This window comes from Festucalex cinctus, chromosome 1, assembly GCF_051991245.1.
Source record: "Festucalex cinctus isolate MCC-2025b chromosome 1, RoL_Fcin_1.0, whole genome shotgun sequence".
Lineage (NCBI taxonomy): Eukaryota > Metazoa > Chordata > Actinopteri > Syngnathiformes > Syngnathidae > Festucalex > Festucalex cinctus.
In genome coordinates, this window is record NC_135411.1 from 42,397,402 (window position 1) to 42,416,232 (window position 18,831).

Below are 18,831 nucleotides of genomic sequence, written 5' to 3' on the forward strand. Positions count from 1 at the left end.
ACATATTTCATGTGACTGTTGTTAACCCAAAGAATGTCTCATCTAATTCTAAATTGAATCAAAAGTTGTTTGGGTGATCAATTTTAAAGGAATTGTTGTGTCAAGAAATTCCTACATAGCAACTGATACAACCTCTTGTGTTGGCTATGTACATTTGTACTGGCCAGGTTGGGGGATTGTCTGTAGCTCTGGTGGCCTTACAGTCCCGTGGAGGCCCCGATACTTCTGCCTTCTATTGTTTTAATTGTTCGACCGGGACGGCTGACACACTGCGATGCCCCCGTCTGACACAGAGTTGGAGTGCTTTCGGTGCATTTTTCCCACCCGAGTAAATTATGGTATTGCCTTAATTTTGCTTCCCAAAATGTATGGTAGAGTAATGGTACGGTACTTGGTGCAACACAAATTGTACATAATGCTTGAGTACAGGCACCAAATTCTAGATACACATAAAAGCATTAAAAAAAAAAATAAAAATCAAGTTTGTATTGGCAATGGCATAATGTTGTAAACACATTCACCAAGGCAGGCAGTTGAGGAAGGATAACCTCTCCTCTTTCGCCACAGTAATACAATGTTTCTGAATCATCATGTATTGGTTTTACTAGTGTCGTTCCGATACCGGTTTTTGGCCCCCGATATTGATTCCAATACCCAGCTTTGCAGTATCGGCCGATGCCGATACCATACCGATACCTAAGGTTTTGTTTTTTCTCACAATGAAAAAGCTGTCCTGCCATTGGTTCAGAGCATTCAATAGGATATCTTAGATTGGCATCCAGTGAACATGTCACGTATCAGTGAATGTCATGCACGAGCAAGACACAAGATGCTGCATCCAAAGTCCTATATTAGCGTTGGAATTAATGGTATCGGCATGTTACTTGTTATTACTCACTGATACCGATACCACTTTTTAAATGCAGTATCAGTGCCTCTGCTGATACCAGTATCAGCATCAGAACAACACTAGGTTTTACTTTAGCTATACCATACAGAGGTAAAAAATTATCCATGTAAGAGTTAGGACAGATCAAGTACTACTGAGAGACTATACTTTAGTTGATCTATTTTCAATGTTTGTGTTTTTGACAGCTGCCGTTCCTTCTGACAACCAGCAGAACCTGGAGGAGGAGGCATCAAGTTCTAACAGCCAATTACAAAGTGGCTGTCTCAATCCTTAAATCTGTGCTACTATGGTCTAAAACACTACATGTATAACTGGTAAGAACTGTTTTTCCCCCCACTATTTTATTTTATGTATTTATTTTTTTAAACAGTCCAAACCATTCTGTTGGACTGGTTCGTTTCATTTTGCTCGAAAAATCCTAACTATTGTTTTCCATAGTTCTAGCCCACATATTAAACCATGGAATAGTTATTAAACTAAGAAATGTACAGTATGAGACAAATTCCTTCTTCAAAGAGTCTAAAAAACCCATTGGACCAGGTAGTTGATGTACTTTTTGCTTGATATGGTTGTGATAAATGGTGAAATATCACACAGCCAATAAATACAGAGAAAGATGGTTTTAGAATCTTTTACTTTACCGTAAGTTGAACATTTACATTAGGCATGTCATCGTTGTGTGACCTTGGAGGTCATGGTACATCGATTTACAAGTTCACAAATAAAAACTTAAAGCAGCCTTCTTAGTTGTGGGTCAAAAGATGTCCCAGTTTTCTGAAATGTAGCATACTTGTGACCATGTTTTCTCATTTTACCAGTTATTCATCTTTTAAAAATAACCTTTATTAGTCTCACAATAGGGAAATGAGGTTTGTGTGCTTTTGCGCACGCATGTCCACCACCTGCTATTTGTCATGAGCCCCAACATACAAGCTCATCTGTGAAACTCAGTAGAGGGAATCTCATGGCTTGGGCTCGCATGGCCAATAATCAACAACACGGCGGAAGAGGCAACACGAACATCGAAATCTACTGAAAAATGCTTGGAAGATGTAATTGAAGCACAAGCATGTAGAAGTCACGTTTTAGCACATTTTACCGTGTGTGGGAGCTTGAAAGCGCTCTGTTATGAATGTGTGTCCCGTATCTATTCCTGATATTGTTGCTAGGTGCATGATGTTATTATTAACATCATTGTTAACCCTGTTTCTTTCTTCCTTTTTGCTCTATTTCAGATAGTGAGGAGAACTGAAAGGGGAAAGGGTGTTGACTGACAGAGGGTGGGGGTTAGTTTTCTTTTACTCCCCATCCTCTGGTATTCATTCAGTGCTGTCCAAACACATCCACATCACTGCACACAGTCACATAGACACACACAAACATACATATGCTCACAAACACACGCACACACCACTTCTTGTCTCTCCCATTCTGTCTTTGAGCTTGTCCTTGCTTGATGGATAGCTTGCTGGCTACAATGAACACCGCCGACCAGTAGAGAGCAGTAAAAGTAACTGAGCTTATTACTTTGAATGTAGCACAGAAGACTAAAAGCAAAGATTCCTCTCTGAAAATACTACTTCCGAAATTTTAGTCCTTAGTTGGGTTCAAGTCTCACCGGTTCCTCGGTGTGGTGGTGGGGGAAAGGATGTTCCTCTCTCTGTAGGTGGTCTCTTTTCCACTTTGCGTCTTCATGTTTTGGGGGTCCTTCAGTGCCCCCACCCTCTGTCAATCCCCCCGCTCCCGCTGCCACCACGGCCGGCCACCCCAGCCACTTCGTTGCCATGCCAACAGAGACCCTTGCTCCAGCTCTGCCAGATAGCAAGGCCACTGGCACTGCAACACCTTTCAGTTCCACTGTACCTCTCCGAATTCTTAACAAGGGTCCAGACTACTTCAGGAGACAGGTAATGCTTCTTAACTTAGCACTCACACAATCAGTGACCTCAACCAGTGTCCTAAGTTCAAATCATTAAAATATAACCAACCTTTTTTTCCCCCTCTATAACCACACTGCCTGTCGCCAGAGCCCAGCCTTAAGGGGGGGCACGTGAAATGCATGGGCAATTATTATGAAATACCCTACCGACAGCATTTACTTTGCTCGCATCTATTCATTGAATGACACCTTTGCGATGCAGCTGACCTCGTTCATTTTCTCCTTGGAGATGTATTATCAAGCCACAACTCATTGGATTAATAAGGAACTGTTACCTTTGATTGTATTATACCATTCTAATGCAATCTTACTAATTATTTGCTGTATGGCAAATACAATTGTCAATCCAAGGGCTCCGGGTGGCGGAGTGGTACCGTCACCTGCCTTTGGTGCAGGTGGCATGGGTTCACCGCCCCGCCCGGGAGACCATGTTTGTGTGTGTGTGTGTGTGTGTGTGTGTGTGCATGTTTGTGTGAGTGTGTGGAAAAATACAAAGAAAAAATAAAACAACTCTTAAAAAAAAAATTGCCACATCCAATATGGCGGATGCACTGACATGTCACTTCCAATGGGCCACCTGTTTGAACGGTGTCTGCAGCAGAATTAAAAAATAAAAAGTAAAGCAAACTCGAACCTCATTCTAGAGTAATCAATTGAATAATCGATAGATTAATCGATTCTAAAATTATTCGATAGTGACAGCACTACTTATGACGGTTAGATATTTTGCTATACTGAGCTGTAATAACAGCTCAATAATGTTACTGGACTGGACTGGTATTTGAGTTTGTATATAGAACTGTAGACTAAACAGCACAGGCCTGTATGATTGCACGAATGACCACTGAAAATAACACAAATTTATTGGACAACAGCCACTGTCTTAGCTTCTTCTATTAAGTAACTGCTGTACACTGACTCAAAGGAAAATATTTCACGAAGAAAAAGCACAATATGATCTCAGGCCAATGTATGCATTCTCTACATTTAGCACCAAATTCAAATAAGAAGCAGTAGACTGCAAAATTAATAGTCAAAATGCTATCACGTCTAAAGGCTTACTTATGTTACAGTATATTTGCCCTTACACACAATTCTAGATGCTTTGCACATTGTGAAAAAGAACTCCAGCACAGAGGAACTGTATTACTTATGTTCTCCTTGCTCGGTGTTAATGTTGTATGTATTTGTTTTAGGTTGAACCCAACCCAAAACGCCTCAGCGCTGTTGAGAGACTCGAAGCTGACAAAGCAAAGTATGTTAAGAGCCAAGAGGTTATCAACGCTAAACAGGAACCAATCAAGCCGCCAATTCTAGCCAAGACTGCTATTGTTCATACCCTTCATTCAAAGAGATCTTCTGGAGTGTGTGGTGGAGTACACGGAGGCGGAGTACCTTTCAAACCTTCAAATAACAACGCCAAGTCAGACACATGTGCAACCAGTAGCGCCAGCAGCAAACGGGAGAATTTGAACCTGGAGATCCTCAAAAATCTCCTTAACTCATCGTCTTCTCCGGGAGCAGGCTCTGAAGGGCTCAGGGGCGGAGCTAAGAGTGCTATGTTGATGAGGTCATCTGGGGGACTAACAAGGAGTTGGACACCTTCCAGGTAAAAGATCAAGCACTGCTACTGTTTTGTGTTTTCATGGAGCCTTTATGGGGGAAAAGGTTGAGGGAGTTTATCCAATTGCAATAATATTTTTTTTTTCAATCTCAAATGTTCCCTGTTAATCTTAAGATTTGAATACATAATTTTAGTTTTCATTTAAATATTTATTTATATTAATTGGCAAAAGTTGAGCATGTCATGGAACGACATACAACTGTGTCGGACAAATAAGACTATAACCCTAAATCTGATGAGGCAAACACAGTCAAGATTTTCAGTTCCAATTGGGGTCCATTACTTTAATCATCCATTTGAATCTCTTATTTTAAACCATACTTTCTGGTAGCATGTCTTTTATGACACAAAAAGCTACTGCATTTGTGATATCTAGCTGTCTAGGCATTGTTTTGACGTGACCCACCTATTTTTGGGTTAGCAATGGAACTGGAACATGTGATTGACAGTAGTGCTGTGACTATAGAATGTTTTTAAAATTGAATATCCTATCATCGATCAATCGAGTAATCAAGTATTTTTTTTTGTTAATCCACTAAAGATGGACCTAAGTTTGAGTGGATAAAAGCACTCAATTTATTATCTTCTATACATTGCATTATTTAGCACCAACAAAATTAGCCTATGCTAAGCAGTTAGCAATCGTGATTAGCATTAGTGCGCTAACGATTACTACTTGAGGTAAACAAACACTAACAACCATTTAGTGTAGGGGTGTCAAGCATACGGCCTGCAGGCTTAATCCAGCCCGCAAGATGCTCTTGAAAGAAAAAAAGAAACAAGAGTAATGTCGGACCAATGAATCTGACGGCCAAAATCAAAATGTAATTTCACAAGCAATCCTCAGATGAGCAATGCAACTTGTACATGGAATTGACCTGGATGTCATTATTTTACACACAACCTAAAGTTACGGTTTCCTGAAAGAAAAAACAAAAAAAGTAAAATAAAAACATAGACCAACTTAAATCAAACATAAACATGCTGAATGTGACACACATTCAGCATTGGTAACAAACACATGATATGGATTAACGTCCTATAACTTAGTTAACTGCGCCACACAATGTATTCTGGCAACAATATATATGCAAAACAGGTAGATATAACACTTCCGGAACTCATACGGGCAAAATGCTGCCACGTTCCAATTGCATTTGTGTTATTTTTTGGAACAATATATTTAAAGTTGAGCCCCACTATTTAGTGCTGGCCTGCAAATAGCGAAGATGTGTCTTGAATAAAAACCCAGAAACTCAATACTTAGTCAGTGAGCGTTTTTAAAGGTCACATACTATTCTACTTTTCCACATATACTAAAATAGTTGTCAAATGTGTAAAAGACATGTCTGTGACATGCATTTGTCAAAATGTACTTTGGATGTAATATTTTTGCTGTTCCCAAATCAGCCAAAAAACACTCTGTTCCAAACAGCCTGTTTTAGGGGCGTGTCACTTTTATGTAAATAGCTGCACCAGGCCACGCCTAGGCCATACCCCTCTCTCTTGAAGGGGCTGTGATTTTGGCTCCGCTAGCCATGTGCTAATATTGTGAATGGAAACAACTGGTCATGGCGAGCAAAAGCAGTGTGGTACAACCGTACCAATTTGAGAGAGGCAGACATGTCTTTTACACATTTTAGAACTATTTTAATATATGGAAAAGTGGCACAACATTTTACCGTAATAAAAAGTAGCATAATGTTACTACAGAGACTATAGCGTTAGTTTGCCGTAACCGGCAACTCTCCCGCGAGTGTTATTTTGCCGTGAATGAATCCGATTTGCCATGAATGCTTGTAGTCTTTTACAACCGGTTATGAGTAACACAAATGTCCACATTTGGGCCACTGCGCGGTCGCAACGTGCAAGCCGTCTCGTTGAGACCACTTAGCGGCCAGTTACCATTACAAAGTCACGTCAGCTAGGTGGCGAGTTGTCATCATCACGTTTATTAATCAGACTCAGGTCCACATAACAAACACACATAACATATAAAAGAGGAAAGGATTAAAAAAAATATATATACAAATAATAATAATAATAAAAAAAAAAAATATATATATATATATATATATATATATATATATATATATATATATATATATATATATATATATATATATATATAACAGCATAAAATAAGCGAACTTACACCTCAACAGATGAGACAATTGTACCAATATGACCAAAAATGGGATCCATATCGTACAGCACTTAACTTAGAATTTGTCAGCAACTGTATGATGCCATTCTGTGACCCATTTAGCCTACACATAAATCCATACATCAAGTGCCTCATTAAACCCTCAAATGAGTTAATTCTGGCTGTACAGAACAACTCACTAGCACTACTCCACCTGGGCTTATTTAAAAGAATCCTAAAAGCATCATTATAAGAAACCTGAAGCTTGTAGAGGCTTACTTTTTTAAACCTTGCCCACAAAGGAGCAGTATACAAAGGTGTACAAAATGTTTTAAAAAGGTTTACCTTAACAAGGTCAGAACACCAATAAAACTTTCTACACAACATATTAGCTTGTGCGTACAACATGCGACGCTGCCTGTACATGTCATCATCATCGCACAACAGATCTGTAATGATGTGTCCAAGATACTTAACTTTACTACACACAGTTAACACATGTCCAGACAGGGAGAAAGATGGGAATCTAAGGTCCTTATCCCCCTTTGCCCTGCAAATCAGCACCACACTCTTCTTTGCATTATATTTAATATCAAATTTTACACCATAGTCAGAACAAATATTTAGCAGTTGTTGAAACCCTGCACTACTAGGTGACATAATAGCAAGGTCATCTGCATACATAGGATGGTTGACCACAGTGTTGCCAAACATGCAGCCAGTATTACACTGCCCGAGTTGCTCTGACATATCATCCATATACACATTAAACAAAACTGGAGAAAGAATCCCTCCTTGGCGAACTCCGTTCCCAACACCAAACCGAGCAGAGGTCGCTCTCCCCCACTTAACCTGCATACTCTGATTGGCGTACCAGAATGCCAGAATCCTAATTATAGTTTTAGGTACTCCTCTTTTATGCAATTTACAAAACAATTTATAATGATTAACCCCATCAAAAGCCTAGGAGGCATCAATAAAACCAACTAAAACAGAGGAGTTTGCCCTTCTGTACGTATCAATCATTTCTTTCAGAGAATAAATACATAAATCTGTACTATGTTTGGACTTAAAACCAAATTGGTTGTTAGTACTAACAAGATATGGATTTAATCTGTCCAATAATATTTTCTCCAGTACTTTAGAGAGTACACTGGCCAGAGCAATCGGTCTGTAATTATCCAGACTTGACACTTTACCTGCCTTATCCTTAATAACAGGAACCAGGGTAACCACTAACATATTATTTAGTAAAATACCGTGGGACAAACAGCTCGAAAAACGTATAGCTAAAAGAGCTGCAACCTTCGGGCCTGCATTTTTAAGGTGCTCAGCAGAGATGTGATCTGAACCACAGGATTTATTGTCAGCTAGCTGTGAGATAGCTAGCAAAACTTCATTGGTTGATATTGCTTCTATGTCGTAATTAGCTATATTACCTACTTTATATATCTCACTATCAACACAGTCACGGAAAAATAACTTCCGTGTTTTATTGATGTCACAAAGTCACGGAAGTTTAATCTTGTCGTTTGAAGCACACATTTTAGAAAGGAGGAGAAAGCTAAAGAAGCCCAACCTTGCTGTCACAAGATGAATTCTCGCGGTATTTGTGAGTTCACAAACCCCGGAGAATACATCTTGAACCGCTCCCGTTGATTTCCGCCGATCCGAACCCCTGGTGGTTTGGACCAATCACAGAGCGACATTGTGTTTGGGGGCGTGATATCCAACTGTGACGAAACCAGCACGCCAGAGCCTAAAATGGACGAATGGACGCTGCAATTATTTTTGTTCTTGCAGAATTATTCACCGTTTCCTTGTTGAATGTTGAACAGCGAGAGGCGCTTCATGAATTTCTAGCTGGTAAGATGGTCGTGCTTTCCCCCCTTCGGAAAGAACGAAGATGAAATTTTCACCCATGGCCGTGATTGGTTAAAACAAACATGTAGATTGTAGAATGACACATTGTCCAATCAGCTCAAATTATTGTAGAGAATGTCCCGCCTTTCCTGACCAAATTACTGTGGAGAAGTACCAGATGGATATTGTGGAGAACCGGAGTAAAGTGCATATCCATATGGCTATTGCCAGGTTAAAAGAAGCCGCGGATGGATATTTTTCATACCTGGTTGGATTGTAGACAAGCCGGGATGCATAATAGAAAACCTCACTAAAGAGCATTTTCATACTTTGGGCTCTTTAAGCAGACAAGTAACATCTGCCATTCGGCCACTAGATGATGCACTAACAGAAGAAATCAAACCACAGCCACCATTGCAATACTGCGTGTGTCTTCAAAAAAAGTCAGTGTATAAAACATGGACGGCCCAAACATGATTCCGGCGGAGCTTCGAGGCAGAAAATATAAGTCGACCCATTTTATCTATTTATAGTCAACTTATCTAACTTTTTTTTCCAACCGATGGGTTTTAGTTTCAAATTTGGGGTTTTCCTTTACTGACTACTCTGACAGAGAGCAGCATGGCTCTGGTGGTAGATTTCGTCTCCCAACTTGAAGGTTGTGACTAGGGGTGTGAATTGCCTAGTACCTGACGATTCGATTCGTATCACGATTCACAGGTCACGATTCGATTTGATACCAATCCCGATACGAATTTATAAGTCGATTGTTGCGATTTTTTTTCATTCAAATTTAGAAAATACTAATCAGTAAGCTTGTAGAGTGTAAGATTTATATGAAAATGTATTATTTATTTATCTGAAATTTCAGTCTTATAGAGGTTGTAATCTGTTTCATGTTTGAACAGCATTAAAATAAAATATTAAGGCTTAATGTTCCGTTCATATAACATTCTTCCATGCTCAAGGTGTGAGTCCTAACCCGAAGTCAGACGTTTTGTTGAATATTTTTCCATTAAAAATGGAAGTTTAAAAATCGATTCACACACACACACACACACAAAAAAAAGGCAATGATGATAAGACGTTGAATCGGTAAGACTACCGAATAAACAATTCTGAGCTCTTAAAAAAAAAAAAAAAAAAAAAAGATTTTTTTTTTTATTGAATCGATTCGAGAATCGCGCGATGTAGTATCGCGATATATCGCCGAATCGATTTTTTTTTTAACACCCCTGGTTGTGACCATGCTGAAGTGTCCTTGACCTTACTAGTTCCTCCTGATGTCAGGGAATGAGGACAGCGTAAAACACTTTGATTTCCTTTAAGTTGGAAAAGCATAGTGCATGTAAACTTAACGAGTGATTCGTCCTTCCTTGTGTCTTTAACACCTGTTTACTTTTCTTTTCTTCTTGCTTCTAGGATGCCAATAACCTACCGATCCACAATGGCTCTGAATGAGCAACCGCAAGACTCTGCTCCCAGTCCAAGCACCTCACATTCGCTGCGCTCATTTTCCCATTCGTTGAAGGTTCCTCCAGGCAGCACCGGCGGACGGTGCAGTCCGCAGCTGGTGGGAAACCTCAATCTCAGCAGAGTACTGGATGAAAGAGGAGGTGAAGGAGGTGTTACGGAAAGATCGCGGTCTCCGCTACCCCCACTGCTGACATCCCACTCCTCTTCCGACCTTCTGCGACTGTGCAACGGCAAACCTCTCCGCACCGCTCGATCGAGCAGCTCCTCAGCTCCACCACTCCCGCCGAAACCCAACCCTGCTTTCCTCCCGCCACCAGCCCTCTCATTGTCACTACCTCCCCCTCGTCCAAATGTATCCCCGTCACCCTGCAACAACACAACCCTTCAATCGCAGTCATGTGACGTTGGAGAAGCCGCCAATCCTTCACCCGATCCCAACCTGGAGTTAGAGCTTGGTTCCTCCGTAGCACGTCGTTCCTCTCTACATAGGTCCAAATCCGACCTGTCGGACCGTTATGCCCGAGCTGGCGCTGACGTGGAACGTTTTTTTAACTATTGCGGCCTCGACCCCGAGGAACTGGAAGCCGTCGGTCCAGAGAACTTTGCTCGGGCCAATTCAGACATCGTCAGCTTGAACTTCCGATCGGCTTCCATGATTTCCTCTGACTGCGACCAGTCGCGGCGGTCCTCAAACGACGGCCTGTCGGATGGGGACGACGGAGAAGACGAGGATGAAGAGGCCGGAGAGCGAGTACCTTACGGCATCTCTGCTGTGGAGCGGAATGCGCGAGTCATTAAGTGGCTGTACAGCATCAAACAGGCACGAGAAACGCAAAAGGTCTCGCATGTCTAGCTGACGTCCTCCAATGCTGAAGATGTGATCGACCTAGTGCTCTCAACTGGTCAAAGACTGCTTTGAGGGTGACATGGACAGTTAAAAAAAAAATCAGCAAGCAAAAGAATAGAACCCAAATGCTCATTACAGGACATTTCTGAACATTAACTGTATTTTGGGAAATGTTTTAACATTGGCTCCAGCAACACGAACAATGTGACTGCCTCATAACAAAGAGCTACTGACCTATTATAGAGGACAATCCTTCAGTCCTCAGAGTCATAATAACCTGCTTGCCTGTTCAGCTGTTAAAATAGGTCAAGTGATGCGTATGAAAGAGAGCGAGTGCACCAATCAAACCGTGAGAACATAGGGATGGAACTGTTGTGGCTACTTCAAAGATTTTACGTTCGTACAGAATGTCATAGTTCCGCAAATAGTCGACTAATACACACAATACCGTATTTCCTCAAATAGCTTGATTCTAAAAGATGCTTGAAGGCCTCTCCACATACACATTTTCTCTCTCAAAAAAAGGTTGCGGCTGTAGTTACATTTACATCTATGTGTATCTGGTGGCATATCTGCATAGCAGATACATCGTACGTAGTTTGACATCACATCAGCAGCACAACGGGTAACTCCCCGCTGAATTCCATGGGTCATCCTAAACCAGAGTAACAAACTTCACCAACTCTTCTCTCACTTGTAATTCATTAAATCACACTTTTATTGTCCACCGATTTTGTAGTTTTCCAAATTGGTACTCTTAGTGCTTAAAACCGCTCATTGTTAATAAACCAAGCCATGAGAATTGGGTTGAAAAGAAATCAATGAATAAAGCACATGACATAAAGTACATGTCTACATGATCTTACCAACTGTGCTTTGTCTACTTGACTTGCAAATTGCCGTGGCAGGTACGTTAATCAAAACTGCAGGTTAGGAAAGAAGCTAACTTTTTGATAGTCAAGAAAGAAAGGACTCACAAATAGAAATGGATAATGTGAGCCTGGAGAATGTTGCGTATATAAACACCCACGGCCACTGTTTGAGGAAACACGGTACTCAACTAAATAAATATGTTACAGCTCCACATGAGCAATTGTTTATCATTTTTGTGAACCTCAAGTAGAAGCAGAGCCATCTACATCACCCTTGCTCATCCAGTTATCACACATCAAAATGTTCTGTTGAGAAATGTTTTTGTTGCATTGTCAAGTGACCTCCCAAAGTCTGTTAAGCAGGTGCACCATGAGACCAAATTTAAGTAATTGGTATTTTTTTTTCTGTTTTTGAATGAAGGGGAAAGAACGGCAAAACGGCATTTGTCTTAATGAGTCATAACTAGGTTTGTGTGTTAATGATTAAATCATTTAGCTCATGTTGGTATTGGTTAATGCTATGATGAGACGGATGTTGTAAGTTGGGTTTCACCGAGCTTCAGTTCGCAATAAGGTGGCTTATCCCAGAGAAGGAAGAAAACCACAAACATGACAGAACACAATTTTATGCCACACACTTTCTCCGACATTAGACCAATGAGTACATTTGCATATAAATGTATCTTCACCGTTGTCATGAACATTTCACAGGATTGTTTAGGCGTTCAATTTGTTTTGTTTGTTTTAATTCTGAATCAACAATTTATTTTTTTAACCATACATTCAAAATACAGAAGTACAAAGTTCACAAACTGATTCATATCCATAGTGTCATTTCAATTATTTCATTGCCTTTTGTTTGGGTGTGGAAATGCTCAGCAAACCGTGCTGAGGAGACTTCAATATGATTTATATGAAGTAATTGCTGCCTTCTGTCTTGGACCTTCTTAGGTGGTTCAGGCAAACCTAATATCCCTCATGCTGAAATTCAACGTTATGCTGGGAATGTCTGTCTGCTGAATAAAATTAAAGTCCATGATCATAAGGTCGAACTGAGAAGAAAAAAAAAGAATGTTAATGCAATCATTTGTCAGTTGTATCATTGCACGACATTCACAATGATGTGGGAAATGTTTAGACACTTAACACCTTAAGTTAAAGCAATACCTACCAATTATATTTGTCTGTTCACTGTTCCAAGCCATGTCATAGTACAGTAAGAAGGCTCTGTAAGAACATTGTAGTCATGTGCCAGTGTTCTCCAACTGTGTTTGTAGTTGCTTTTACTACTAAATGACATCCTTGCATCGTAGATGTAGAACAATTTTGCTACATTCAAGGTGTTGCTTCAAACTCAGTCTAGTATCGCTCTGATTTCACCTCTACGTCTCTTATCTGATAATAAAGGCTCCTAATTGTATATGGTTCAGCTCCACCCACCCTCCACCCTCAGTTTTTGTCTGCACAATGTCATTTATACCACCGCATGCTACACGCTGGACCGTGTCAACTCCGTTTTCATTCTCTGCTTCAAGGGTGTCACATGAAAGCAATATGTCACTGAGTGCCAGACAACTTACCAAATGATGAAACCATCATTTATGCAAGTACCGGTAATGGAGAGCGTAACGTTAGTCACAGTTGAGATCAATCGGTTTGTAGCAGAGTTAAGTGGCTTTGCAAACATGATTCTGAGCTGGAAACTCATTGTAGAGCTAAGCAGTTCAAAGTATTTGATTTTTAGCTTCCAGACCATCCCTTTATAACAGGGGTGTCCAACTCCTGTAGTATTTGAGCGCGAAGGAACTATTTCTCCTGCATTATTGTAAGAGTGAATGGAAGCTAGTCCAACTTTCTTATGAAGGCTAAGCAAGTATCCATCCATATGTTGCTGTTAAACGCCCTTGTCCTGTCTTTCTAGTGGAATTCAGAAAAAAAAGTCTCTGTCAGAATTAAGAAAACAATGGTGTATTGTTCTTGCAGTGTCATCATACTTTGCTATCAGTTCTGTCTGCAAAGTTTGTTTCATTGTTAGATTTGGATTTGCAAAGATCCTATGTGGTACATTTTTATTTCTATGTGTAAATGATTAAGATAAAATGTACAAGTGCTTTGGTGATGGGGGAGGGTGGGATCAGTGTGGGGTTTCTGTTTTTTTTTTTTTTTTTTTTTTTTCTCCGTTTTACAGTTTGCATTTTAGAAACAATTCTGAGCAGCATTGCTTGGTAATTGCCCTCAGTACAGATCTGTCTGATCTAACCGGCAGAAAGCTTGTGTTGGCTGTGTTTTGCCGTGGAGACGTTCCATTTTACTTGACTGAAGAATAAAAACATTCATGTTTAGTTTCTTTTTCTTTTTCTTTTTTTGTGCATTCTTCCAATAAATGGCTTTTTGCCATTGACTGAACTTCTTTTTTCTTTTTTTTTTACCAATGTAATCCAACTCTTGGCTAGTTTGCCGTGGGCACAGTACCTACCTACTATCATCCCTAACTAATTTTGAGTAAATAGCAGAGGTGGGCATCGTCATTGACAGGAATTGACAATTGACAGAAGTTGCCAACCTCTGGTATAGCTCACGTATTCTGGAAACTATTGATCTAAAATGCTAATTTGTATGTATAAAAATTCATAGAATATATTGAGAGATGTAAAATGGAAAAACAAGAGTCGTGTCTCAAACATTGCTGATCCACTTATCTCGAATCTGCATAATGTCAGAGAAGTGTTCTGACGTTTGTTTTCGCAGATCCACTAGTCTAGTGCCTTCTACTGGCCAAAGTTCCAAACGTATTAACATATTAGGTTCCATCCATCCATCTTAACCGCTTATTCCTTACTAGGGTCGCGGGGGTGCTGGAGCCTATCCCACCTGGCTATGGGCAGTAGACGGGGTACACCCTGAACTGGTTACCAGCCATTCGCAGGACACACAGAGACTAACAACCATCCACACACACAAGCACACCTACGGACAATTCGGAGCGCCCAATTAACCTGCCATGCATGTCTTTGGAATGTGGGAGGAGACTGGAGCCACGGGGAGAAAATGCAAACTCCACCCAGGGAGGCCGGAGCCTCGACTCGAAGTCCAAGTCCTCAGTACTCGAAGGAGTATGTGCAAACCCTCCATATTAGGTTCCTAGAAACTTAATAAAGGTGTAGAGGCGCAGCATCGGAAACGCTGAAGTGATGTATAAAAACACGGGAAAGAACTTGAAGTCAACCTGTTGTTAGTGTTTATCAAGAAGTAACGTTAATTTGATAAACATAAGTATTTCCCGAGGTTAAATAACTACTTTATTCACGTAAAACATTTTTCCTTATTAGACACCACTATCTCGTCGTCGTCCTAGTTTTTGAAGGTGATGTCCGACATTGATTGGCATGAGGGGTACAGACCACCGCCCACTCGCCGTAGCGAAAAGTGAAGCCAACGGCGGCCATCTTGCTTTGCCAAACGGTGTGTCCCTGACTGCTACTCAGATTCGTCTGCATCTTGTCAGAACCATCAACAATTAAATGAAAGCAAGCCTATCAGCTCCCCCCGCCCCCTAAAAAAAAAAAGATTGTGAAATGTAAACTAAGTCACGATTTACAATGCTGATATGATATAGGGGCCTACTCGATCCAGCCAGTGAAGTTTGTTCTTTGCGAGGCTTTCATTAATCCATACAAGTTATTCTTACGGAAAACACGCATTGATAATTTTTTTTAGCCGAAATAAATAAATAAATAAATAAATAAATTGACAGTAACTGTGGCAACGTAAAATGGCTGCCCTTTGACTTCAGCCGCCAGAGGTCACTGTAGTCTCGATACACCCGTGGGGGAACGTCATAACCACGTGATATCATGTTACGGAGCACTAGCTAGCAGTTGGTTTGTTGCTTTCCTTGATGTACGGTTTCTTTTATTCAGGTTGACCGATGGTAAGTAGTAACGTTTCGGAGGGGGTGTAAATGATAGCGGATATTTTTTTTCCACGCCACAACTTTGGTCTCTCTTTTTTTTTTTTTCCCCTCTCCGTACATGTAGCTATGATACACAGTTCACTTCATGATTGTGTGCTACTTTGTGTTTAACTTTCACATAAAATTTCAATGAAACATATTTATGTTTTTAGTCGTACGTGCCAAAATCTTGAAAAACTCAAGGGGTATGAATACTTTTTCAAGCCGCTGCAGTTATGCTTAAATGCCACAATTAACAAGTTAGTAACTATTGTAAACACATCTCTTGTGCAAAACTACAACTCACTAAAAGTGAGATGCATATTTTAAAATATTAAAGCTCAAAAGCTTGCAGTTAAAGCACATCTTGCTAGTTTCATTTCATTGATTGTGGTGGTGTTTAAAGCCAGTCAGATGAGAATTCACATAGTTTGTCATTGCTGTATTTACCAAGTCATCATATCATATATTCTTTTTGTGCAGAAATGAACTTGTGCCTGCAAGGGGAGGAGAGCTTTCGTCATTGCTGCCAAGCCCTCCTGAAGCTTTCTGATCAGTTAAGAGATGGCTGGAGTTGGGAGTCTATCCAGGTGAGGAATTGTTTACAGGTAACGTGGCTTTGACAAAGACATGTCGACATGTGTGACTAATGTGAGTTTATTATTAGGGCTCAGAGGAGGGCTACATGAGAAAGACTGCTCTCAGGTCAGTCTTCATCAATTCCAGGGCTCCATGGAATCCTGAAAGCTCATATTCTGACTTGGAGTCAAACACTTCTTGCCACATCATATGTGATCAACTAGAACAGGTAAAAAAAATCTGAAGAAGTGAACAAAGTGGCTGGGGAGAAGGAATTTTCGGCTCCCTTTGCTAAATTTGCTGCACCCGTGTTCCAACCCTAGATTAGCGTGGCAGGCAACAATTGGATGGATGGCTACAGAAATTCTTATCTTCTCTCCAGGGTGCTGTGGCTGATGAAGTGGATGGCACAAATAATGACTTTGATCATGAACACGATGAAGATGCGGTGTCTGGAGGCAGCAGTCATGTACTTCAGTATGAGTATCACATCCTGTATTCTTGCAGCTATATGACACCTGTGCTCTATTTCAGAGCCTCTACTTTAGGTGAGTTGTTCCTTCCCTTTATCACCACTAGATGGGGCTGTAAGCACTGAATAGCACTGCTTGCGCAAGCATGTGTTGAGTCAGGGCTTGATTAGTTTTCTTTTATGTGTATATCAGAGGGGAGGAGTCTTTCTCTGGATGAAGTGTGGAGTTGTGTTCATCCAAACTTCAGGTTGCGACTGCAGCACAGCCCGTTGACAACCATCACGCAACAGGTAGTCTTTAGCTTTGTCATGGACTTTGACTGACGCTCAACATGGACGTTTATCGGCTGTTAACTTCTGTCATTGCGTGTTTTGTCTGTCAGGAGCATCCACTGCTGGGTCAGCCTTTCTTCATGCTCCATCCCTGTAAAACGGAAGAATTTATGAGACCCGTGATGCAGTTACAAAGACAGCAGCATGGGTAAGATGGAGGTTAATGTTTTCACATGTCAGTCATCACAAAATCATATGTGGAATAATTTCATACATTTTCACAAATTGATACTGTTGGTCAGTCCCCTCGTGTGTAAGTTAATCTTCAAATTATTGGCCAATATAAAGTGTGTTTTGTTGAAAAGTGATCTAGAAATTCCGCCCACCATTAGCAATATTAAAATAATAATAAACACAAAATACATTATGAGTCACATACTTCCATCCATCCATTTTCTTGACCGCTTATTCCTCACAAGGGTCACGGGGGCTGCTGGCGCCTATCTCAGCTGGCTCTGGGCAGTAGGCGGGGGACACCCTGGACTGGTTGCCAACCAATCGCAGGGCACACAGAGACGAACAACCATCCACACTCACGCACACCTAGGGACAATTCGGAGCACCCAATTAACCTGCCATGCATGTCTTTGGAATGTGGGAGGAGACCGGAGTACCCGGAGAAGACCCACGCGGGCACGGGGAGAACATGCAAACTCCACCCAGGAAGGTCCGAGCCTGGACTCGAACCGGAGACCTCAGAACTGGGAAGCGGACGTGCTAACCACTCGTCTACCGTGCCGCCCGAGTCACATACTTTATTTTCTATTTGTCTGTCCGCATGTGTAGGAAGGTGAACTACATTTTGACATGGCTCAGCGTGGTCGGCCCCCTGGTGGGTTTGGATATTTCCCTGAAGTACACCACCCTGCAGACTCATCAAACTGATCATGAAGCTGCTCCACATCCCTCTTCACCATCTTGACTGCAGAGGTCACCAAGAGCCAATTCCACAATGACATTACAGCACAATTTGTACTTAAAACACATAACCGCTTGTTTTGCATCTGTCAGCTGCCATTAACCTCAAACCTTTGAGAACCAAGACACCATAAATTCTTAGTTGTATTCGGACAGTGCCAATTCACAACAGGTGTTCGGACAAGGTGGCGAGAGGTGAGTAGGGCATGCTGTACATGGACAGAGAAGGGCTTGAGGGCATCATTGAAGATCCCTGGCAATATTTAATAATTAATAATACCGACATTAACTGTACTGAGCGTGTCTGCATCACCATCTGGAAGATGGTTCCACAGGCGAGGAGACTAATAACTGAAAGATCCCTTCCTACCCCTTTCATCTATTTGTTAGTGTGTGGAGGAAGACAGATGTGCTGTGTCAATCTTATTCTGTGTGAGGTGTATGATTATGATTATATTGATACCATATTAGTTAAACAAACTGTGAAAATAAAGTCTCGTGAAGTCCGGCCCTTAATCAGATCTTTACCAAAGTATAATGGTTTCTTCTCCGGCCCATGTTACAGTATAAAGTTGTAGCTCTGTATTATTTATTTATTTATTTTTAGCACCATGCTTACCTTTTAATGTAAGCATGAAAATGATGCAACAAATGCTAAGAGCTTTGCTTATTACAGTATTTTGTTATAAACCCAAATGTTTTATTTTTTATATTTATTTGTTTTAATTTGTGGTTAGCACGTCCGCCTCCCAGTACTGAGGACACACGTTCGAGTCCAGGCTTCGGCCTTCCTGAGTGGAGTTTGCATGTTCTCCCCGTTCCTGCGTGTCTTCTCCGGGTACTCCGGTCTCCTCCCACATTCCAAAGACATGCATGGCAGGTTAATTGGGCGCTCGTAAT

General features: G+C 41.0%; 2 protein-coding genes across 2 annotated transcripts; both read left to right on the forward strand.

The window, feature by feature from the left end:
• The first annotated feature begins 2,158 nt into the window (after positions 1-2,158).
• fam110b (family with sequence similarity 110 member B) lies at positions 2,159-14,083 on the forward strand. The gene is made up of 3 exons (XM_077535900.1): positions 2,159-2,817; positions 4,046-4,458; positions 9,905-14,083. The coding sequence occupies exons 1-3, from the start codon at positions 2,695-2,697 to the stop codon at positions 10,809-10,811; spliced, it is 1,443 nt and encodes a 480-aa protein (XP_077392026.1). The 5' UTR covers positions 2,159-2,694; the 3' UTR covers positions 10,812-14,083.
• A 1,416-nt stretch (positions 14,084-15,499) lies between these two features.
• atg10 (ATG10 autophagy related 10 homolog (S. cerevisiae)) lies at positions 15,500-18,452 on the forward strand. Its single transcript, XM_077536014.1, has 7 exons — positions 15,500-15,608; positions 16,113-16,219; positions 16,297-16,437; positions 16,591-16,756; positions 16,874-16,971; positions 17,064-17,161; positions 17,800-18,452. Exons 2-7 carry the CDS (start codon positions 16,115-16,117, stop codon positions 17,933-17,935), a joined length of 744 nt encoding a protein of 247 aa, XP_077392140.1. The 5' UTR covers positions 15,500-15,608; positions 16,113-16,114; the 3' UTR covers positions 17,936-18,452.
• The last annotated feature ends 379 nt before the right edge of the window (positions 18,453-18,831 follow it).

Coding starts and splice junctions, on each gene's coding strand:
- fam110b (XM_077535900.1), top strand. CDS start 2,695: ATGCCAACAGAGACCCTTGCTCCAGCTCTGCCAGATAGCAAGGCCACT. Junction 2,818..4,045: donor CAGACTACTTCAGGAGACAG/GTAATGCTTCTT, acceptor TATTTGTTTTAG/GTTGAACCCAACCCAAAACG. Junction 4,459..9,904: donor AGGAGTTGGACACCTTCCAG/GTAAAAGATCAA, acceptor TCTTGCTTCTAG/GATGCCAATAACCTACCGAT.
- atg10 (XM_077536014.1), top strand. CDS start 16,115: ATGAACTTGTGCCTGCAAGGGGAGGAGAGCTTTCGTCATTGCTGCCAA. Junction 16,220..16,296: donor GGAGTTGGGAGTCTATCCAG/GTGAGGAATTGT, acceptor GTTTATTATTAG/GGCTCAGAGGAGGGCTACAT. Junction 17,162..17,799: donor TTACAAAGACAGCAGCATGG/GTAAGATGGAGG, acceptor CCGCATGTGTAG/GAAGGTGAACTACATTTTGA.